The sequence below is a fragment of the Pollicipes pollicipes genome, unplaced genomic scaffold, assembly GCF_011947565.3.
Source record: "Pollicipes pollicipes isolate AB1234 unplaced genomic scaffold, Ppol_2.1 Scaffold_7261;HRSCAF=8764_pilon_pilon_pilon, whole genome shotgun sequence".
Taxonomy (NCBI): Eukaryota; Metazoa; Arthropoda; class Thecostraca; order Pollicipedomorpha; family Pollicipedidae; genus Pollicipes; species Pollicipes pollicipes.
In genome coordinates, this window is record NW_023597054.1 from 43,056,634 (window position 1) to 43,079,476 (window position 22,843).

At 54.9% G+C, this 22,843-nt stretch overlaps 3 protein-coding genes across 11 annotated transcripts in view; 1 reads left to right on the plus strand and 2 right to left on the minus strand.

Annotated features, from left to right (window-relative positions):
• The window catches only part of ash2 (Set1/Ash2 histone methyltransferase complex subunit ash2), a 29,318-nt gene extending 24,844 nt beyond the window's left edge, over positions 1-4,474 (minus strand). The window contains exons 1-2 of one of the 6 annotated variants that reach the window (XM_037236182.1): positions 4,399-4,474; positions 1,697-1,804 (exon numbers count right to left, since the gene is read on the minus strand). In XM_037236182.1, the coding sequence (XP_037092077.1) occupies positions 1,697-1,791 (95 nt within the window). In that variant the 5' untranslated portion in view covers positions 1,792-1,804; positions 4,399-4,474. Of the gene's footprint in view, positions 1-1,696; positions 1,805-4,091; positions 4,310-4,398 lie in introns of those variants that run through there. The other 5 variants (XM_037236183.1, XM_037236179.1, XM_037236181.1 and 2 more) reach the window with 5 other exon arrangements.
• Positions 4,475-4,635: 161 nt separating this feature from the next.
• Positions 4,636-9,904, plus strand: LOC119113049 (ankyrin repeat domain-containing protein 49). 4 transcript variants are annotated; one of them, XM_037237370.1, is made up of 6 exons: positions 4,654-4,734; positions 6,197-6,880; positions 7,226-7,386; positions 8,594-8,738; positions 9,074-9,258; positions 9,414-9,904. In XM_037237370.1, exons 2-6 carry the CDS (start codon positions 6,703-6,705, stop codon positions 9,417-9,419), a joined length of 675 nt encoding a protein of 224 aa, XP_037093265.1. In that variant the 5' UTR covers positions 4,654-4,734; positions 6,197-6,702; the 3' UTR covers positions 9,420-9,904. The 4 variants fall into 4 exon arrangements, with proteins under 4 accessions (XP_037093267.1, XP_037093265.1, XP_037093264.1 ...); XM_037237369.1 differs by having other exon boundaries at positions 9,074-9,234; positions 9,390-9,904; XM_037237372.1 differs by having other exon boundaries at positions 4,636-4,667; positions 9,074-9,904.
• Positions 9,905-10,370: 466 nt separating this feature from the next.
• The window catches only part of Abcd3 (ATP binding cassette subfamily D member Pmp70), a 29,053-nt gene continuing 16,580 nt past the window's right edge, over positions 10,371-22,843 (minus strand). The window contains exons 4-17 of the mRNA XM_037235843.1: positions 20,529-20,722; positions 18,942-19,109; positions 18,527-18,707; positions 17,790-17,917; positions 17,241-17,325; positions 16,482-16,551; positions 16,058-16,152; positions 15,506-15,695; positions 15,063-15,159; positions 14,555-14,696; positions 14,143-14,244; positions 13,494-13,667; positions 13,109-13,270; positions 10,371-12,685 (exon numbers count right to left, since the gene is read on the minus strand). Coding sequence (XP_037091738.1) covers positions 12,608-12,685; positions 13,109-13,270; positions 13,494-13,667; positions 14,143-14,244; positions 14,555-14,696; positions 15,063-15,159; positions 15,506-15,695; positions 16,058-16,152; positions 16,482-16,551; positions 17,241-17,325; positions 17,790-17,917; positions 18,527-18,707; positions 18,942-19,109; positions 20,529-20,722 — 1,866 coding nt within the window. The 3' untranslated portion in view covers positions 10,371-12,607. The remainder of the gene's footprint in view (positions 12,686-13,108; positions 13,271-13,493; positions 13,668-14,142; positions 14,245-14,554; positions 14,697-15,062; positions 15,160-15,505; positions 15,696-16,057; positions 16,153-16,481; positions 16,552-17,240; positions 17,326-17,789; positions 17,918-18,526; positions 18,708-18,941; positions 19,110-20,528; positions 20,723-22,843) is intronic.

Sequence of the window (22,843 nt, forward strand, 5' to 3'; positions counted from 1 at the left end):
GAAGAGCGTATCTACTTAACAGAAATTGCGCTGTCTAGAGCGGTCTTTTCCGCTCAAAACGTATACCAATAGTAATAAGTGAGCTTGTTTCATCACATCTGATGCTTGCTTCAATATCTCCAAATGTGAAACATTCCCTTTAACTTCATGAAAACGCCGCATTTCGGTGCTGTTTGAGATGCGGACGGCTGCCGTTCGCATTCTTGTGGCTTGGCTGGACACCAGACCCGAGCTTTTCAATGCGGCGAAGAAGGCTCTACATGATTCAACAGTTTCGACCAGAATTATACGTTAAAGCAGATGTCTTATATTTTCCTGGTGCCCTACCAAAGGTTAGATCAAGAACCATATCAAAATCAAGATCAGGCGTAAAGCTGCGGTTGTAGCCATAGTTGCACATACCATTACGGCAGTACGACCTGTTCCCACCTCTTGCGACACAAGTACACACACACACGCACGCACGCACGCACACACGCACGCACGCACGCACGCACGCACGCACGCACGCACGCCCCCCCCCCCACACGCACACATATAATCTATTTTTTACTATCATATATATATATATATATATATATATATATACATATACACACATATGTAGCGTGTCAGCGGACGCTGGATCCCGACCACAGTCACCGTGACAAAATCAACATCAACACCCAGATGCCACACAACCTCCAGCATCCAGAATCCAGCTGCCACACCGAACGACAGAGCACCGGAAGAGCAGCCCAGCCCAGGCCAGACCAGGCCTGGCGGGACCTGGTCTAGCCTGGCGCAGTACAGAAACCCCAGGCGCGGCTCCCCAGGGCCGGCAGGGTAAGGCTCCCCAGAGCCGGCGCAGCCATCTGTCGTCCTAATCACCAGCCGTGAGCGATGCCAACAGCGGCCAGCAGGGAAATAATGGTGCTCCAGGTAAGGCAGTACCCCGTATACATGTCCCCAACGACGGAGTCAGCGAGTAAATTGCCGTCCAAGGCCGGCATCAACGGCCACACCCGAAAACATTTGTGTACTGGGAGCTAACAAAGACTTCATAGACCGGCATCAACGGCCAAAACCTGAAAACATTTGTCTACTGGGAGCTAACAAAGATTAACGCAAACAGAAAGCGTGCGGTAACGTCCATTAGAGAACATTGTGAGGGACGCACTTGCCCCCGGGGTTCTCGCGGGCGACCCCATTGTAGGATTGATCGAGCCACCCGAACACGATGGAGACGCTAACCACGTGCCACCGTCCGCCCCAAACAAATCTGCATCATTAACCGAACGTGAGCGGAGGGCTCCACTCTCGCCGGGGGGCCGTTATAACGGAAGCAAGCGCTTGGCATCCAAAAGGCTGGCAACAACAAACGAACTATCGGCATTGTGATGCATTAAGGGTCTGTGTGTAACACGAAAACTCGTTACATTTTACTGGTATGCTTAGAAAAATGCATTTCATTATGGTCGGAGAAGGGTACCACTAACAAATCACTTCAAACTAGTAACAAGATGAAAAAGTTGCAGTCATTGCAGACATGCATAACATGAAATAAGTCACAAACGATAACAATGAGTAGAATTACCGAGCTGGAAAAATCTAGCAAAGCAATCCCCCAATTTATACTCGGAAGCCGATAAGTGACATACGCGTAATGCGAAACAAATATAGCACTATGCATCTGAAGAGGTCATAAAAAGCTTACCAGTAGCCGCATGTCGTGAACTCGTCTTTCTGATCTTGTTTATTTGATGCACTCTTCCCCGCTCCGTCGCCCGCCCCCTCCATTCCTGGTTTCATTGCGTGTAAACAACTGAAACAACAGTAATAAAGTAAATCAAAATACAGACCCCAAAAGCACAAGTACAAAGCAATTTGTGTGATGAAGGACATACATCTACAGCAGCCAGCAGACAACACAAACATCAGTGTAACCATGCTCCTGAACGTCCGGCAGTCGATGTGGATCGATCCACGCCCTCGCCATGACCTGTGCCTCACGGTCTGGCACAAGCCGCGCATCACTGAGCCAGGGCCCCAGTCATGAGCAGCCGTGCCACGCAGCAACAAGGCTAGGCCGAGTTCCATACGTGTCAGTGTCGGGACCTCTGTGTTGCTTGTCATAACATGCTATGCCTGTTATGTAAGTCTGCTGCACTCTGAACATGTTTGCTGATGATGTATAGCCAAATGCATGGCACCACCCCACGTTGTCTCTTCACAACTAAGGGACTGGTGACGTCATCCGGTCCAGAGAACCCAATGGCACGGTGAGCCACAGAGTGCTGCAGTGTTAACTCACAACCGTTCACAATTGGGGTTGTCCCCTGGAGCAGTGGTTCTCATCAAGCAAAACGTCTACTGGCAGGTCATCAAGCAGTCAAAGGTATCAGAGCTATCTCTCTAGCACAAAATCCAGGTCAGGAAACAATTCATACAAGCAGCATCCAGAAGGCCATTTTTGGCCTGTCAGAATTAAGCTTGCAATGAATCAACCAGATGTGTTAAAACCTGTCAAAAGAACTGTTTGCAGATGGATCAAATCATTTTTATGGATCACCCCCATCTCCATACAATTGCTTCTCATCTCATGCTCCAGTGGGCTAAGGCCTCACAGCACAACTTCTAATCATGAAAGCATGTCAGCCTGCCAACAGTTTTGCCCTAACCCAGCCAATGGACTACACATTAGGCTGTACAATATACATCACCATTCAACTTTCAGACTACAGTGGTGGCAGCTGCTGAAGCATCAGCAGGCATTCCTTGCTTGGAAGATGGTAAATGTCTTTGTTATGCATAGTTGCCCACCCCTGCACCCCATCCACCATCTTTCATCTTGTTCAAAGGGAGGCTGCAAACTGTGTTACTGTGTTCCAAGACAAGTTTACTGACAGTCTTGTGCAGCTAAGACAGGTCTCTCTCAATGTCACCAGCAAAATTGGCAGTGGAAGATCTCTGCTGAATGTAGATATTCTTTCACACCCAGACCAGCTTGAGTTTCAGGAGGCAAAAAGGCACTTTTTCCAACAGGGCCAACATTTTCACTTCAAATATTCTCTACAGTTGTAGGATAGATACCAGCTCGCTTCTTGAATTGTGATAAAAGTGTACCATCAGGCAAAAGCATGCTCATTAGTTAACGTGCTGCTGTCACTATATGGTATTGCCCTTCTTGCCTCTCACTGGCAAGAAAGGCAGACACCATAGGGAACCAGACCATTCACCTATGGGGTGCATTCAATTAGCAAACAATCTTGTTAAGTTATTCAGACTGGCATTGAGCATGCCAAATGTCAAAATGAAAAATTTTCCAGGATGACTTTCTGCACTGAGGGAGAACTCCTGAAACCTTTGGAGTCAATGGTCAAAACAGTAAATCTCTCTTATCATGCACTGCTATGACCACTGGTTGTGTGTGGTGTATGGAAGAAATCTGGGGGATTATTTCAGGACTCCAAATGTAAATAAAGAATCTATGAGTGATTATCATAGCTAATTATTGCATTAAAAAATTTCCTTGACTGAATGTGCCCCTGGTTTCCCCAAGGTGACTGAACTATTACACTACCTACAACTACTCAAGAGTTCTGAATCTCAGAATGGAATGCCTCAAGTTGGTGCTTCTCATTCAGCCACAAAGAAGGGGATTGTCAGCCAGCTTTGTATTTCTTTTTGCACCTTGCACTGTGCTGCAGTGCAACAGTTTCACAGCTTTATACTACATATCTTTACATTTCATAACAAAGAAGCTCAAGGTTATACCCAACCTGACTTTAGGAAAGGACCAAATGCCCAATATATTGGTTCAGCAGCATTAAAATAAACTTCTTAAATGTTTCAAATGAAAACAAATGATGGAACACAACTAAAAGAATGCCAGTTGTGCAGGGAAAGACAGACAAACAGGAAAAATGACAAAAAATACAAAACATTTCTGCAGGTATAGAGTAATTCTGAACTCATCACACTTAAATCTGACATCACATTCCAGGAAAATGATGCCTGTTACAATGCCTTTGCCCGTAAAATATGTTGAAAATGACGCCTGTTACAATGCCCATACCCATAATTATCATGTTAACATTGAAAGCGCCAACCTGAAACGAGTCTTGGCGCGTTCAAATATCGGTACAACTAGCCTTGACACGGTACAATTCCCAAGCACCGAGGAGATCCAACAGGCGGGGTGCAATACCGCAGTCCGGTCGTATTAGGGGCCGCAGTAGCTGACAGTGCTGTTCACCTCCGTCAACCACCCTACGCTCGGAGTGGATGGACCCAAGGCGATACAGCCCTACCGGGAATAACTGCCGATACAGCAGCCGTGGACATCACAAGTTTGCAACAAGGTTCTCTGTAAATAATCAGAACTTCAAAAGCGTTGTTTTGCATTAAGGCACCTACCGTGGCAAGCTGAGAAGCTCAAGCTTGCGCCTAAGATCGTTGGTAGACAAATAACTGCGAAGCTGATCAGCTTCTAGTTTCCACCAGCAGCCGTATGCGCTATTTCAGCAGATCAGCATTCAGCAGTAGGCTGATGGAAACAGTTATTATGATTCTCTTCACTAAAATGATTAAATGACGTCAATAAGACAAACTACACGCCACTTTTGCCGCAAGTGTACTGGGTTACACGCGTTTGGCGGCACGCGTGCGGTAGCCGTGTCCTCGTGGTATACATCGCGTTGCCCGTGGAGATGCGCTGTGGAGTGGGATATTGCATAGAGCATGTGTGTTAGGGTGGGTGACATTTCTGTATGGTCTAGTTTGCTTACACCTGGAATAATTCGGACGCATTTTGCGCCGGATTTGAAGGGGGCATTGTGGGGTTCCAATAGTGACGCTGCTTGGAATTACTCTGGAATGTGTAGGCCAGCCGGCTAAAGGTGGCGGCCAAGTCGACGGTATATTTGGGCAGGTCCTTCATCTGAAATTTGGTTTTGGCCATTGGGGAGTGAGAACAAATGTTAAAATAAGGGCTGAGTGATTGCAGCGAGAATAAAGTTGGAATAAAGTATCCCCATGAATTTGCACTGTGGGCATGACTGGCATTGTGGCACCTGCAGGTCCAATTCTGCCCCAAAGGGAGCAGGCTGCCTCTGCTGGGGCAGGGACTGGTGTTTGGATTGCTGTTGCTGCAAATTTTTCCTGGCGACACCATTTGCACCCGCTGACTGAGTAACCACCAATATCCTACTTGAGATGGATCAGAGCTACCTTTAATTTAACATCTATCATTTTACATTGCATCTTGACATTGAAAAATTCATAGTGTGCAAAAATGCATTAACATGTTTGCAATGGTAGCAGTGTCTTAGTGTATCACAGGTCCAGTTCTGCTGGGCTGATGCTGGCCTGTCTGGTGTGGCTGTGTATGACTAACTGCTTGTTTGGCAGAAGGAGAGGAAGCTGCTGTAAGCAAAATGTTTCATGCTTGCACAATACTGGTTGTCAGAGTGTTTTATTTAATTGGTGGATCTCTGGCTACAAGGGAGTTAGAAGAGTTAGTTCAATACCTGATCCTCATCCATGGGGGAATCTGATTTCTTTATGTACCTCCTTTGCTCAAAGCCTGCGGATTGTGGGAGGCCCCAGATTTTGTGTTTTGTATCTTTATGGCAGATTTGAATAAGGTGTGTAATGATGTTATCCATTTATCATGTAATGTGCAATTATATAATCTGTGCTCATAATCCATAAGACTAGTCATACCATCCTGGGAATGTATTCCTGCACCAGTGGCCAGCCTAAGCCCATGTACATCTGATCTGTGTGATAGTGTATGTCATTGATTATGGTATCAGCAATATTGTGTACTCTACTGTAACAAAGATGGTACTGTACATATAACTTACAGAAAATCTTGCTATGGTCACAACTCAAGGCACTTGTATTTGTTTCATAAGTTAAGACTGCAGTCAAACCAGATGTGCAATCCATATATATGCCTATATTGCATTATGATATTGAAAATTTTGTTTGAAATGCTTTCATGCATTCTAGTTTTTTTTATAGAATCATGGTCAGCAGGCCTTAACAAGGCATATTGGAACAACTGTCATGTGTCATTTTGTGGATGATGTTAATGTTTCATTGAAAATAGTTCAAAATGGGCAACTTCTGTAGGAAATACAAACATGAGCAAAATTTTGTCTCACTTGGAAGCACAACATGAATTCTGTCATTCCTCTTGCTGTTTCAGACCTGCTTGAATATGTGGTAGCTGGCATACCATGGCCTCAAGTGATGACACTGCTGGCAAGACCTGTCCTGATCTACTAAACATTGGCCAGGAGAGCTCTGGTGTCGAGTCGCTCCTTCTCCTGAAGAAGCCACCGCCAGCAGCCGAGCGCGCCACATTCCGCGTGCCGACCAGCTCGGTGCTGAGCCGCGTGCGCAGCTTCCTGCCGCGCATGCGCGAGGCCGAGGCCGAGCTGCAGCAGCGGGTGGCCACCGGCGGCGCCGACAGCGTCAGCATCGAGACGGACGACTCTGAGCGGCCGCACATTGAGATGAGCCTGGGCCTCTGCGAGCTGGACGCGGCCTCGAGCGACTCGGAGTCGGAGGGGTCAGCGAGCAGCGGCGCCGAGGAGGAGGACGCGCCTGTCGGCCCGGTCACGGCCGACAACTTGCGGCTGCCCGGCGCTGCAACGCGCCGGCTGGTGACGGAGGTGCCGCTGCCCGGCGACGGCCAGTGAGCGCCACGTCATGAGCGACTCCGAGAGCGATGGCGGCGCCGCCGCCGAGCCCGACCTGGAGACGCTGGCGCGGCGCGCGGCCGAGGCGCGCCTGCTGCGCCAGCTGGGCGGCAGCGGCGGCGGCGGCCGCTCCTCCGAGAGCGACGCCAGCGACGATCTGCGCGGTCCCGGCGACGTCGTCTGTCACGGTCAGTCTGGGCGCGGCGGCGTGCCCGCTGTCGGCCGCTGAGGTCAGACACACACACACACACTGTGTGTGACACAGACACACACACACACACGCTGTGTGTGACACAGACATACACACACACACACACTGTGTGTGTGTGTGTGTGTGTGTGTGTGTGTCTGTGTGTGTGTGTGTGTGTGCGTGTGCGTGTGCGTGTGCGTGTGTGTGTGTGGAGCTATTGTGCTAGGAGCACAGCTGTCGTGCTCGGGTGGTGGTGGTTGCCCGCGTGCGGCGCACGGCGCGTCGTCTCGATGTTGTCTCTCTCAGTATGTTTCGTCCGGTGCTGATGCCCGCACCGTTGCAGACTCGCCGCAGGAAGAGATGCTGGCGGCGGCGGAGAGTGGCGCGCTGGAGCGTGTCGACAGTCTGATCCAGCAGGATGCTGCGCTGGCCCATGCGCGCGACGCGGACGGGTACACGCCCCTGCACCGGGCCGCCTACAACGACCACGCCCAGGTGGCCGAGGTACGCGACGAGCTACGCGCGGGTTATCTATTCAGACGGCGCGCCACGTGTGGGAGTCATTGCGTAGTTGGAATTTCGGCCAGTGGCTTTCGCTCGTGCGCAATGTCTGCAGTCTCAGCTAACTGGCTCGCTGTGGCAATGAGGATGACCCCGTCCAGTGCGCGCTAATTTACCTTACGAAGCTGGGACCTCCTCAGAGCTTCTTGATAGCAAACGTGACTGTCTGGGCATATCCTGCGTGTCCGTCGTGAGCGTCTGGGTGGAGGGTATCCGGCCGTCGCCCCCACTGCGCCGTGCTCTCCCGTGAGCGTCTGGGCGGGGGAGGAGCATACTATTCCCTCCGCCGTGCTGTGCCGTGGGCATCTGGCGAGTCCGTCTGTCGTTCCCTCTGCCGCACTGTGCCGTGAGCATCTGGGGGTCCGTCTGTCGTTCCCTTCGCCGCGCTGTGCCGTGAGCATCTGGCGGGTCCGTCTGTCGTTCCCTCCGCCGCGCTGTGCCGTGAGCATCTGGCGGGTCCGTCTGTCGTCCCCTCCGCCGTGCCATGCCGCGAGCATCTGGCGGGTCCGTCTGCCGTTCCCTCCGCCGTGCTGTGCCGCGAGCATCTGGCGGGTCCGTCTGTTGTTCCCTCCGCCGTGCTGTGCCGCGAGCATCTGGCGGGTCCGTCTGTCGTCCCCTCCGCCGTGCCATGCCGCGAGCATCTGGCGGGTCCGTCTGTTGTTCCCTCCGCTGTGCTGTGTCGCGAGCATCTGGCGGGTCCGTCTGTTGTTTCTTCCGCCGTGCCGTGAGCATCTGGCGGGTCCGTCTGTCGTTCCCTCCGCCGTGCTGTGCCGTGAGCATCTGGCGGGTCCGTCTATCGTTCCCTCCGCCGTGCCATGCCGCGAGCATCTGGCGGGTCCGTCTGTTGTTCCCTCCGCTGTGCTGTGTCGCGAGCATCTGGCGGGTCCGTCTGTTGTTCCTTCCGCCGTGCCACGCCGCGAGCATCTGGCGGGTCCGTCTGTCGTTCCCTCCGCCGTGCTGTGCCGCGAGCATCTGGCGGGCCCGTCTGTTGTTCCCACCGCCGTGCTGTGCCGCGAGCATCTGGCGGGTCCGTCTGTTGTTTCTTCCGCCGTGCTGCGCCGTGAGCATCTGGCGGGTCCGTCTGTCGTTCCCTCCGCCGTGCTATGCCACGAGCGTCTGGCGCGCTGACTGGCGCCGCCGCGGGCCGCAGCGGCTGCTGGCGGCCGGAGCCGACGTGGCGGCGCGCACCGGCGAGGGCTGGACGCCGCTGCACTCGGCCGCCCGCTGGAACTCGGTGGCCTGCCTGCAGCTGCTGCTGCTGCACGGCGCGGACGTCAACGCCGTGACGGATGGAGGTGGGCCACTCGCCAGATGCGCCGCCGGTCCGGCCGACGAAACGTCTCCATTGCCTGTGTAGTATCTGAAAGCTTCGTTGCGGTACACTTGACCGTGATGCGGTAGCGCGGTTGTTCTTGAGCGGTTGGAATGAAAGGAGTGATATGGCTTCGACGTTTGTGAGCGAGTCGCAATTTTAGATTTGTGAGTTTTAAATGTCCTGAAGTCTGACGCCCGTCCATAATTTCCCCCCCCCCCCCCCCCCCAATCTACCACCCGTCCGTTGTCCTCCCCACACATCTGCCGCTCGTCCGTTGTCCTCCCAGACTTGACATCTGTCTGCTGTTGTCGGCAGGCCTAACGGCGCTGATGGTGGCGGCGTCGAGCGCGGACGCACGTGACGCCTGTTTCCTGCTGCTCACCACGCCCGGCGTCCGCCTGGAGCTGACCAACGGCAGCGGCGACACGGCCGCCGCCATCGCGCGCCGCTCGGCCGCCATCGAGCCGCTGTTCGAGATCACCGAGCCTTACATGACCGACATCTGAGCCCCGTCACCGACGCGCCGCTCGGCCGCCATCGAGCCGCTGTTCGAGATCACCGAGCCTTACATGACCGACATCTGAGCCCCGCCATCGCGCGCCGCTCGGCCGCCATCGAGCCGCTGTTCGAGATCACCGAGCCTTACATGACCGACATCTGAGCCCCGTCGCCGACGCGCCGCCAACGCCGGGCGTATGACGCGCCGTCAGAGCTGAACAGACCAGACCGCGGGCGAGAGGCAGCGCCGCTGGCGAACGGAGGCGGTGCGGACGAGCTGCTCTCAAGTAAGACGGGTCAGTCGGCCCGGTCACGCTGGTGACCGGCCGCGACAGAGGCTGACCAGTCCACCGCCAGGGCGCCGGGCGGCGTGGCTGCTCCGCGCCCTGGCCATCGGTCACGCTGCCGCGTGATCTCGGCCTTGCGGTGAGTCGACCTGTGTGTTCTAGGAAGGCGTGTCGGATCCCCCCCCCCCCCCCCGCCCACCGGCCGGAGGGGGCCTGGCAGCACGACGCTTGCTGCCGGCGGACTGAAGTGATACGGCTATCCGTGTTGATTTGGTGTTCCATCCGCGAGGTGTGTGTCCGCTGCGGTGTATGTTGCGATGCTGCTTCGCACGTTTTCCATGAGTCGCAATACAACTTCCGAAGCCCGCCCAATCTTTCACGGAGCGCTTAACTGCATCAGCGTCACGCAAGCCCTTGGCTAGCACACGTATCCTTGACGTCACTGGGGGCATTGCCACTCAAATCATACTACCGGTGGAGCACGCCGTGGGCGTTGTCAGGAGCCTTTTCCGCTGCCGGGGGTGGGCGGCGCTCATGCTTAGCGGAGCATCTACTGACTGCGTGTAAGGTACGTTCGCAAGCTTGAGGTTTACGAGGTCGTCCATGTTTGCGTACCGAAATTCGGGTTTGCAACGAGCGTAAAAGCCCTGTGCTGTATCTGGAGCGGAGACAGGAGTCCACTCGCCATACCAGCTGCGCCGGTATGACTGTATGTATGGCTGCATGTATGTAAACATGCCGGCTGTATGCCGAGTGTTGAGCTGGCCTCGCCAACGATTTGGAATGCGGAGAAGTGAGACTGTTTTGAGACAGACACATAGTTCCCTGTTATAAATGTATTCATATCACATCTAAGCGGCAAACCCGGTCTGCCCGGCATGCCAATGGCTGTGCAAAGACGATGATAATCGGAACAGTCAATAGCCAGTCATGAAGATCAACGAGGAAAAGCGAGGGATTAGTTGCTCGGAACCAACAAACCAACGGCGATCGATTCGTATGGAATGCCTAAACGGGGTGAACGCAACGCTGTGTCGGAGTGGCATGACATCCAACTATATCAACCATAAAATCAAGTATCCAAACACAATGTGGCACCAACGTACTAGGTATGTTGTACCGATACGAGTAAATAACGGCACCATTGAGCACTGAGCAGTAACTAAGGCTTCGCCTAAAACAACGGACAAAACAAAAACAGAGTACAGCTAATGTGGACCGGGCGAAGCGCGGCCCATCGGTCGGCGGCGGAGCCCATTTGATACAACGGACGGCGCAGCGGAGACAATCCACCACGACACCGCTGCAAGGTCATGGGTAATTCCATATCGGAACTAATACCTACACCTGATAGAAATAGAACTAATCGCGTGTCTTTCGAACACTTGTGGAACAACATGCGAGGGAACTAGAATACTTGAAACTTGAAAATGGCCTGGGAGTGATGTTTGCTTTCATGAACAGCAATATTCAGTGAGTCGAGCGTAGTAAACAAAAACGCACTGCATGCAACCATTCCAAGGGCTATTTACCAAACATGGACTGTTACGCAAGATAAATTGAAATGACGCAAACGGCAGCATTTGGTACGTTATAGACGTCGAGTTCAACCAGAAAGCAATGTGAACTGCTTCGATCAATTTATATCGTCTTCTTTCTATAATCATCAGCGCACCTCATACGAACTAATTCGGAAAAACAGGACCCTGCAACTCACCGTTTTAACAAACTTTCATGTCGTTTAATTCAAAACCTTTCCGCAAATCGCAGCAAACGCTACCTCGGTTGGCTTTCAGCACGGTTTGTGAACAAATCGTTACCTCATAACATTAAACTAATGTTGCTAAGGGCATTCACGCCTGCAAATAAACACCGAGCCCATTCTAAAGGTGCAGTCGGCTGGGGGAATCTACGCTGAATCTTACGGTCCCGAACCAATTGCGACTCGTATAGAAGACTTTGAGGTCACAGCGTACGCCCCACAACAACTAAACAACACATATCACAGTCATACGAACCATGACATGCTAATGCATGCTTATTAAATGCAGAGTATGTACAAATACAGCGCCTCCGACCCTGCCCGATCACAGACCACCAGCGGGCCCGCAGTCAGCTAAAGCCCTATGTGAGCTATCAATGTAGAAACGCTACGCCCCGGTCTACTGGCAACCACCGACGGAACACGCCACGTCAATCCACGCCGGCGCGCCACCGCATACTCCGCTGCCGCAGACACCCTCGGCGGCACCGGGTCACCACTGACACCCCGGGCGGCACCGGGTCACCACTGACACCCCAGGTGGCACCAGTCACCACTGGCACCCCAGGCAGCACCGGTCATCACTGACACCCCAGACAGCACCAGGTCGCCAATGACACCCCAGGCAGCACCGGATCATCACTGACACCCCAGGCCGCACCGGGTCACCGCCGACACCCCAGGCACCACCGGGTCACCACTGGCACCCCAGACAGCACCAGGTCACTACTGGCACCCCAGGCAGCACCAGGTCACCACTGACGCCCCAGGCAGCACTGGGTCACCACTGACACCCCAGATCGCCACTGGCACCACAGGCCACACCGGATCATCACTGACACCCCAGGCTACACCAGGTCACCACTGACACCTGAGACACCCCAGGCAGCACCGGGTCACCACTGAAACCCCAGGCAGCATCAGGTCACCACTGACGCCCCAGGCAGCACTGGGTCGCCACTGACACCCCAGGCAGCAGTGGGTCACCACTGACACCTCAGGTCACACCAGGTCACCACTGTCACTCTAGGCAGCACTGGGTCACCACTGACACCCCAGGCAGCACAAGGTCACGACTGACAACCCAGACAGCACCAGGTCACCAACGACACCCTGAGCCAGCACCAGGGCACCACTGACACCCCAGGCCGCACCAGGTCATCACTGGCACCCCAGACAGCACCAGATCAGGAGGCAGCACCGCTGACGCTCCCGGTTCCGTCTGGCCCGGGCTGGCAGTGGCAGTCGGTCACCGGAGCCGGCCGTGCCTCGCTCCAGGGCGTCGGGACCGGGTTGAGTGGCTCACGAGCCGAACTGGTCCGTGCCGTCAGTGATGGGCTTGAACACGAAGGCGCCGCGCCCGTCCATCTGCAGGTAGTACTGAGACGAAAACGGCTACGGTCAGCAATATGCCACTAATTTCTGCGACAGAACAGGAGGAGCTTCCGCCTCGTCGGAAGACCGACCTGCGATATGGAGCGGGAGTGAGAATACAAAAGGGACATATAGAAAATAACGAAAGAAGCAGAAAAGGAGAAAACAGCGACGCGTTAGTCTGGTCCAAACTGCACGTTCAGCGCAAACTGATCAGCAATTTCATAATCAAATTCAACACCACTACGTACTCAATCTCCTAGACATGCGTAATGTCAATCAGAACAATGGTAAAATTGCGGAGCACAACCTATTAATCCCTGCCGATCTTTGGTACAGTAAGTCGTTGATTCGGCGGTTAGCACTCCCCCACCCGGAGGGGCCCGTCCGCCTGGCCCGGCGGCGGACGGCGCCGGCGCGCCGGCTCACCTCGTGGTGCACCCAGAGCGACTTGCGGTGCGACACGGTGAAGAGGGTGATGCCCTGCTCGCGGCAGTAGCGGTACATGGAGCCCTCCACGTCCACGCTCACCGCCGACGTGCACTCGTCCAGAATGGCAAACTGCGGTCGGTGGTAGAAGAGGCGCGCCATCTGTCGACAGGCCGGGCAGTGAGTGGCGTTGGATTTCACCACAAGCGGCGCTGTCGCCGACAAGACGCCTGGCACGGCGCAAAACGCAAGGCATTAGCGCATTGACAGCCTGGGACGCGGAGGCGCGCCTACAGCCAGTTTTACAATGAGGACGATCCATGTCCGACACAGATCCCGGTGCACACCACGTGGGTGGCCCGTGTCGCCGGAGCTCCTCACTCACCGCCACGCGCTGCTTCTCGCCACCGCTGAGCACGTCCGACCAGTCGGCGACGGCGTCCCAGCCGCTCTCGCGCTCGTGGATGTAGCCGAGCTGCACCTCCTCCAGCAGCTGGAGCAGCCAATCGTCGGAGCGGCCGCGCGCGCGCAAGGCCTCCACCGTGTCTGGGTAGATCACCTGCGGCGGCGCGAGGAGCGGCTGTCAGTGGCGGGGCGGGGCGGGGCGGGGCGGGGCAGGCAGGCAGGCAGCACCGGCAAAAGGAGGCGGACGAGATATTACAGGTGACAAGGGTAGGGTACAAACCGCTGAAAACGGGACCGAAGCAGACGCCACTGATGCCGGCGACGACGGTGGCAATGGATGCTCTGCGGACGTCTGGGACGCAGAGGCTGATGGACAGAAGTCAAGGGTGACGGGGACCAGCCGGCCAGCGGCGGGCCAGAGCAGCAGCCTCGCCGCCCCGCTCCACCGCTGCGGCGCCGGGGACTCGGCAACGAACCGACGCCAGCTCCAACAGCGGCTGACGGTGATGAGTCCCGCCTTCTTGAAGACGGGACTCGCACCGATTCGACAGACACAAGCAGCGCGGCAGCGGCGGAAGCTGGCCCGGCCGGGCGACGGGACGCCGGCCCCGCGTCGGCGAGGGACGCACCTGATCTCGCAGCGTACCCAGCGTCATGTACGGCCGCTGCGGGATGTAGAACAGCTGGCTCCTGTCCGGCTTGGTGAGGGTGCCGCCGAACACCGGCCACAGCTGCGGAGGGCCGAGCAAGTGATGCACCGGACGCAGTCACACTGATCACGACGGCACACTTGACAGCAGTACCAGCGTGGCACAGTACGGCAATATGGACAGGTTGATGGCAGCAGTGGATGCAAGTTTAAACTGCTACATACCGAGCAGTTCGAATGCGTCTTCAAATGCGTTATGTATCGCTTCAAAGGGGCCAGTGGCCGCAGGCGACACGGGCGCAACACGCACATCGAGATATCGTCATCGAACATCAACTATGAAATTGAACGTCCTTGGGTCCATGAATATCAGGTAGGAAAGACCGACAGACCTCTCCGAGGATGCGGAAGAGGGAGCTCTTGCCGCAGCCGTTGGGGCCGCACACCAGCACGTTCATGCCGGAGCGGACCTCGAAGTTGAGCTCCTCCACCAGCACGTCGCCGTTGGGCGTCACCAGCGGCACGTGCTCGAACCTGCCGTCGCGCCCGACCACCCGGTCAGTGCAGGTCAGGGGTGTCACGGCAAGAGGCCACCCGGACACAAGCCACAATTGCAATAATGATACAAGGCATCAGCAATGCATTAAGCATCATGCTGATACCTGCTGCAAACATATTCCCAGACAGAACGAAAGTTAGGTTCGTAAGGTCCCAGACCGAACAAACGGAACGTTCAATCACCGCAAGTGAATTTATGTCGTCGACAGCTGCGGTCGACGACTCTGTGCGGACCACCGTGAAGCCGCGGCGCACCGCGGCGCGTCACCCTCGGCCGCGCGGGCGCCACGCCAGGGCCCGGCTGGCGGACTGCTGTCAGCAGCCGGCGGGCCGGCCACCTACCGAATCAGGTGGTCCTGCAGCACCACCCGGCCCGCCTTCGGGTCCAGCGCCATGACCGGCCGCGCCAGGCTGCTCGACGACGACGAGGGCTTGAGGCCTGCCGACGGCCGCCGTGGCGCCCGGTCAGCTCCAGCGCACGCGCTCCGCGACGCGCTCACAGGGAAGGGGACGAACCCAGCACCGGCCCGGGCCGCACGCCGGGAATCCGGCGGCGCGCATCGCAGCAATAAACAATTCACTACCCACCGGCATCGCAAATACTACACTAAACCGTGCCCCAGTGCCAAAATAAAACTGTCAACATAACGAAAAATGCTATCTATATCGCACCCGTAAAACCGCGAACACAGACAGAGCTAGACTGCCACCATATGAAGTGTGGCCGGACAGTCAGCCTGGCGCCACAGGCCTCTTCGGCGCCGCGTCCGCTCCTGGTCTCGTACCGTTGACAGCCGTCTGCGGCGTCAGCATGGTGCGCTCGTAGTGACCCTTGTTGAGGTCGTTCAGCACCTCCAGCAGCTTGGAGATGCGCACGGTGAAGCCGGAGAGCCGGGTCATCTCGCGGCCGGCCAGCACCAGGCGGCCGATGCTCTCCGCCAGCCGCACCATCATGCGGCCGTTCTCGTAGTAGCGCTGTGCGCACGCACACGTCGACGTCACGGCTACCGTCACAGCCAGACACAGGTGGTCTCGCGCGGCCGCTGCGCGCACAGGCGCGGGCCGTCGCCAGACACTTTCCATCGTGCGTTGCTAATGACGGGCTTCGTCACCGGAGTCTTTATCATACCAACTCCGCATATACAGTCATCGTTTATGTTTATGTTTATGTTATCATCGTTCACCAGTCACGTTTATGCCATTCGGCTACATTACCGGAGATTCTCAATGACGTTCAGAATAAACCGTACATTCCTTCATTTTGTGAGTGATAGCGACATCCACGCCATTTAGTGTAACAGACATGGCCTGAGTTGGACCGGACCGTCGTTCCGCACCTGCTGTCGTTCGCCGGTGGTGAGGAGTGCCATCGGCCCGACGGAGCTCAGGAACGGCAGGCTGACAGAGAAGAAGCCGACCAGAGTGGCCAGGTCTGCGGCACAGACGAATCGCCACCGCGCTGTCACCATGGAAACCGCGCTCCACACTGCTCAGCGTCAAGACGACTGTCGACCTTCACTACTGAGCTTGGCAACTGAATGCAAGCCAATCGGGTTTTCAGTCCGCGGTGACTGCATAGCTGGCTCATGGAGTTTCAACTGGTAGCTCACAAGCACATGCTGGCCATTTACTTCGCAAACGTCCGAACTGCTGTCCAGATGCGGGCCAGCAGAGCAGCTATGTGGCTAACCGGGGCTCAGACAGCTCCGCGGCAGCCACGATGCGACGGAGGGCGGCGTCGACGGCCGCTCCGGCACTCACATTTGGCGATGATGTTGTCGACGAAGCCGATCGAGAACTTAAAGTGCAGCAGCGTCTTCATGTGGTCAACCTAAGAATACCCAACATGCGTCAACTGTGCGGGAAAAAGGCAAAATGACGACAGTACACTACAGGCTCTAACGTGCGGGACTCATTCTCACTCCATCCACTTTGGTAGTCTCGAGGAAGCACAAACTCAAAGACACAGTAATAACTCAACTCAAACACATCGCAATCATTTTCAGCAGCAAGCGACGCAACTGCACGCTGATTACGTATGAGCGAGTAAAACCACAACATGGATCTTTTTTAACAAAGCTGTATGCCAAAGAACAACATGTTTTGAATGTTCCATGCTCACTCCTTGATGGTTATGAAGCCGACGGGCAGCAGCAGGTTAGTCAGGAACAGCTCTCAATGTGATTTAGGACACACAACATCATATTCGTATCGCCTTGCGTGAGCGGTTTGCGGCGGAATTATCAACGCATTCTCGTCAGACTGCCCGGAAACTCATGCCGCTAAACAGCGACAAGAAATTTCAATTCATAAACGAACGAGGCACCTAGAGCGCATTTTTGAATGGTTGCGAAGAGACCCTCAATGAACACAGAGCAACTTGCGAACGGACGCAGTGGGGACATAGTCATCTCTTCTGCGCCCAGTCCCGTTCCATCGCTCTTTTAAGGCAACGATATCTAAAAAATCTAGCCAAAGAAATACCCGTATCAGACGCAAAGATCCATTACATTCACGCACCAGCTTGTTGAATTCACTATTCAAGGTGACCTTCTCTCGTTGACTTCCTTGATAAAAAGCCACCTCTTCACAATTCGTGATCAGCCTGAAACGAGGCAACGTAAACCGCTATCAATAAACCAACCCGGCCAAGCATCGGTGGCTCACCAAAACCCGTCACACGTCGCGCAAGTTTCTAAAGACAATCACGATATCAACATACTATTGGTCGATAGATCCGTCGACCGTGGTTGCCACTGATATCGTTAAATCATTGCTCTAGCTGCATGGCCTATAGCAGTCGATGTGCCCTAAAAACCCCCAAATCACTGCTCTAGACGTTGCCACGCTGCCACCGCATGCGAAACACGCAGCAGTAACCAGCAAGACGAGGTGAACAAGGCGGCAGCGGTTGGGCTCAACGGTGTCCCTCCCAGAACGCGACCGCGGCCGTCACTCCAGCGGCGCGCGGAGGTCACGGCGGTGACGTGAGAGGTGACATCGACAGTGTACCGGCCGAGAGGACGGGCCTCTACTGCGAGCGTCACCGCTGCAGGACGCTGGGCTCACCTGGAGTTGACGAAGCGGTACTCGCCCTCCAGCTTCTGCTCTTTGACGGTCATGGAGCCAACGGGCCGGCGCAAGTTGGTCAGGAACAGGCCCGACACCACCAGATACGCGATCATGTACAGCGGCACCTGGCGGCCACGGCGGCCTCGTCAGCCGAAGCTCCGTGTGGTATCGTGAGAGACTACCGGACCATTCAGCTGGCGAAACATACCGATTTGTGGGGAAAGGGGGGAGGCACATAAAAGTGCTTCAGACGCTATGATTCGTGTGGCGTTAACAAAGCAGAAATGACTAGGGGATGAGCAAAAAGAAAACGCTAGCGTGGCTGAATTTCCGCTTGACGGCGAAAGATATGGTAACCAGCGCCTCGCCGATCCTCTCCAGTGTGAACGGGACGGCTAAAGCTCGTGGACACCGTGCTGGATAGAGGCCGAGGTGCTGCGGGCCAGCTATGTGCTGCCAGCTGCGGTGTCATTCCTCCACAACTGGCTACAGGAACCAGACAAATATAGCGCCATGGAGAGCAGCATTATGGTCACAACGGCGACTGACTTTTTAACAGTTGGGGGTGGACAGGCATGGGTTGTGTGACTTGACGCCTTGCAATTTCCTTTTACCTGCGCCCACTCCGATACATCGCGCCGCGCGGTTATCTATGCAAAGACGCTGATCGCCGCGTGGCGTGCATCGCCAGCGAGGGCGAGCGGGCCGCGTGCGGCGGCACCCTCGCCACCCACCTCGCGACCCAGGCGGGCCGACAGCCGCTGCACGTAGAGGAAGATGTCCAGCACGGGTTTGGACAGGTTGGAGTAGAGGTCGACCAGGCCCTGGCAGAACTGGTTCACGTCGTTGGTCAGCAGGTGGTCGGCGTTCTGGATGCGGTTGTCCAGATTGTTCATCTGGTAGAATGTGTAGCCTCTGCGAATGGTGTTTAAAACATGGTAATACTGAGCTGGGGTCTCAGAAGAAGACGCAATGCACCAGCAATCTCGACTCCGATTGATATCATGCGTGCAATCGTGAAAGCAAATCACATTGAGGTAAGTACATGGAACTCTAGCCTCTTCCCGGAATTCGTGGTCAAGCATCGAATACACCCGCCACCAGCGCTCAACCAGGCGCGCCCGCGGCGGCGGCATCCCCAACTCTTACTTCATGTACTGGTCGTACAGATGGCGGGTAAGTCGCACGCGCAGGTTCAGCTGCAGCTGGTTGAGGCTGTACTTGAGCAGGTTGTTGACCAGAGACACGATGGGCATCATACGGGTGTAGTCCCAGGCGTGCGTCAAGAAGCCAGACCGGTTCCGCTGGATCAGCGAGCTGCCCGTGGAACGGGCCGCGCCAACCGTCACTGTCAGCCGTCACCAGCAACAACGGCCGCGCCATCCCCCAAACTCACCTGTTCAGTACACTTTATGAGCTGTGTCCTAGTAATTTCAAAGTTGCAAAATTCGCAACGTGCACGTCTGGTTCACATACGGAAGCGTATGGTAACATGATTACGGCGATACGGCTACGATTAGGGCCAGAGTGCGATCCATGAGAGCGTACACAGCATTACCTCGTCAGTCATACCACGCTGACATGCCAAGACTGCCCTGAACGACAAAGACACGTCGCAGCCAGATACTGTGAGACCTTGTAATAAAAATAGTCAGAGTCAGAAACAAGTTATCAGTGTTATAATCATCGGCGATAAATTATTTAACCAATGCATATGACCAGATGCATTATTTAAACGATTTCCCATCAGTTAATATGACATCGATAAACGATTAGTTATCAAACACCCAATGATACCTACTACCGAGAAAACTCGACATTTCATGGTAGAGCTCATGGTCACTCCTGAACAGTGGCGTTTTCAAGGAAAACACGTGTCTATGGGAACTAAAATCGGCGCTTCTGCGTGGCATTTGTTTTTATTTCGCGTGCCCACGGCGCATTTTCTACTTCATTTTGGCTGGATTCCACCCGGAATGGGAAGCCCTTCCCGTGAACATGAACGCTGCCTTTCAACAAGCTTTCTTATCAAACACATCAATGATTGCTTGATAGCGCTTTGAACGTTGACAACACCCGCTGGCATACTGTATGTCGTTAATTTTAACCATCACAAATCATACAGCCGAAAATCCAAGGGCTGACGGCCCTTCTTGTTGACATTCATTAACGTCCGCTGCGTTCGCCAGAGTAAGGAAAGCGCGACGAGCCACGCCAGCTATGTTCGCGAGGCCAGACAGCCTTCGCGTCGGTGTGCTGACGCTATCAGCGCGACCGGAGTCAGGCCCGGGCGCCGTTACGTAAGAGGCGTGCCCGGTGCCAAGACTCGGCGCTGGGAACACCCGGGAGCAGGCACGCCACCGCTGACAGGAGCGGCAGCGAGGGGCGGGGGGGGGGAAGAGAGGAATGTGAGCGGATGAGCCCATCAGATATCAGGTGCGATCGTGGCAATCACCGGCAGGACGGCAGGGAGAGGGATATGGCAGGAGAAGGGAGCACGGCAGGAGAGCGGAGAGGGAGCAGACGAAAATTCAGGTGAGCAGAAATATTGGAAGGGTGTACAACGCAAGAGCAGATGGACACTGGAGAAACCGGAGGCGAGAATCGTGGATGGAGAGCAGGGGGTGTGCCAACAGGAATGGAGCCGGCGGCAGGGCTCGGACGGAGACCAGGTGGCAGAGCTGCAAGTACGGCACAAGCCGACACCAGCGGCCCAGCCAGTCGCGTGACACCCACCTCTCGATCATGGTGCCGTTGCGGATCAGCCAGACGTCGCAGGCGGTGCGCGCCACCAGCACGGCGGCCACCAGCAGGACGTAGCCGACGGGCGCGCAGAACGGCGTCGGGATCAGGATGGCCAGCAGCCGGCGCAGACGGCCGAAGAACTTGGCATCCACGGCCGCCCGCTCCTTCTTGGCGCCCGGCTGCGTCTGGGACGGCACGTGTCAGTACCACGCACGCACGCGCCGCGTGCACTCGTGGCTCGGGGCGCCAGCAGGCTCCTCCATGTACCGTCCCACAAAGACAACTTTAGCACAAAACGCCAATGATCAAGGCAGTTGATGCGCCCTCAAACTCCCATAACTGATTAACCGGAACAAAACGTCACGTAACCTCAATACGAGTCTGTTTACAAATGAGGAGCATTTGTATATTCAAATGCTCTTTTCGAGTTGGTTGCTTTGGAAAATGTAATCTGTCGCCAACCTAAAACATTTCAGTTCAACAAGCGCAGTTTAAAATAGCCCATACCACTCATACCAAGTAATAAATTGATGTGGTTACACATAAATTATTCACATATTTCACCCTGGGAATTCGTGAGTGTTCAAAACATATCCACGCCATCGGAATTCACGAGCAATCAAAACATACACAAACAGGTGAGTGTCGAAAAACGAAAATGATAACTACCCTCACGCATACTTGCTAAAGGAAACTCCGGGCTCGCAAAACGCGCGCAGGCAGGACCTGCGCTTTGAGAGAAACGTGATTTTCTACAAGGCGCAAAATTAATTAATATGTGTGTGTCATTAGGGCTTTACGCCTCCCTCAGCTCCTGAGGCTATATGGCGTCGCCTGCCTCTCACCCTGACAGTAAGGGCGGGCACCGCGGGCAATCAAACCCGTACCTCTGGTTTCCCAGACGCGCAGGGGTTAATGCAGACGCGTTAACCACTACACTACCGGCACCCCTAATTAGTCAATGTGCATAAATAAAACAGACAATAACACTAATGAAACCCCATGACGGCTCTGTGGCCGTCGCAGGCAAACGTCACCTGGCTGTCGTGGTAATACATCCGTCACCCAGCTTGCTTACTGGATGCGACTGCTAGTGACGACAGGTGCTTTGAGAGCGAAACAATGTCCTCTGTTGCATTGCCTTCCCCATAGCAGATGTGTTGTCTGCATATTAACTAATTCGGCGCCTTGTATGGAAGTGCCCTGGCATAACCAGTACGATATTCATTTTTCGAAGTGCTTTTCAGCAATCGTACATAACGGTAGTTCTATTATTTTTCATCGCGGTGATCTGTTTGCCTGTATTCTGACCGTCGACGGAGTCCTTGGGCGAAATACTACATTGTAAATTATAGCGCACGTAGTGTTATGCCTAGAATGTGGACATTTGTGATCATTCACCATTTTTAGCTATCCTGTTGTAACAAAGAGCCTCAGTCCCCCCTCCGCCCCCCCCCCCCCCCCCCCACCTGCTGGTCTTGTGTCAGCATTTCGCCCTTTCTATTTATGCGTGTGTGGAACATTTAGTGGCGTTGGTTGTAGCAGCATTTCCATTGTGTTAACGAAAGAAAGAACTGGCTTTGGGATTACTTTGTTCATAAAAACATCGGCAGTCTGTAGGCTAATGAACAATTAGTAGACTGCGCACGATTGCATTATTTTATGGACCCTGGCGCAGCAGGCGCGAGGGCTTGCTCGGGCCCGTTACCTAAGTTGGCTGTCGCCCGAAGCACGCAGCACGAGAGATCTGAACGACGTCTCGAGACCACGAGTTCAGCGCGCTCAGGCCGATAGCTCGCCATGTGGTTAACGTATCCCATTTTCTAGTCGCTGATGGTGTGAGACAGTGTGGCGTGTTCCACACATCCAAGGAGGTGGCATTTACGCTTCGCATCTCCCATCAAAAGCCATTCATTCTGCAAGTTGCGACCACCGGCATTTGTTCCCGCACGATAAGAACGGCGCTCGATCGGGGATGTTTGTTCCCGTAACATGTCCTTGGAACACCGTTAAGACACCTGTTGAGACACGCTCGTAAAGAGAATGCTTGTGCAACCGGTCGCCGACCATCCTTGAGATGCGCTAAAATGAACACTCCGCCAGACCTGGCGACTTAACCGGAGATGCGGGACTTCGTCGCCTCGGCACCCGCACAAAATCACCGCCGACCACTTTTGGACAGAAGAACGGTGTGTGGCTGCCGCCGGCCGGACTTCGCCAGCAATAGGAAATGTTAGCGCTTCTGTCGAATGCACGCAACGCTGCCGACACCAGAGTGGTACTCAACGCATCTAGACTGGCGCTAG

What these genes read in the sequence shown, in the direction of transcription:
- LOC119113049 (XM_037237372.1), top strand. Translation starts at nt 6,703, where the DNA reads ATGAGCGACTCCGAGAGCGATGGCGGCGCCGCCGCCGAGCCCGACCTG. An exon ending in ACCACGCCCAGGTGGCCGAG is followed by an intron (nt 7,387 to 8,593) that starts GTACGCGACGAG and finishes CGCGGGCCGCAG; the next exon opens with CGGCTGCTGGCGGCCGGAGC. An exon ending in CAACGCCGTGACGGATGGAG is followed by an intron (nt 8,739 to 9,073) that starts GTGGGCCACTCG and finishes TGTTGTCGGCAG; the next exon opens with GCCTAACGGCGCTGATGGTG.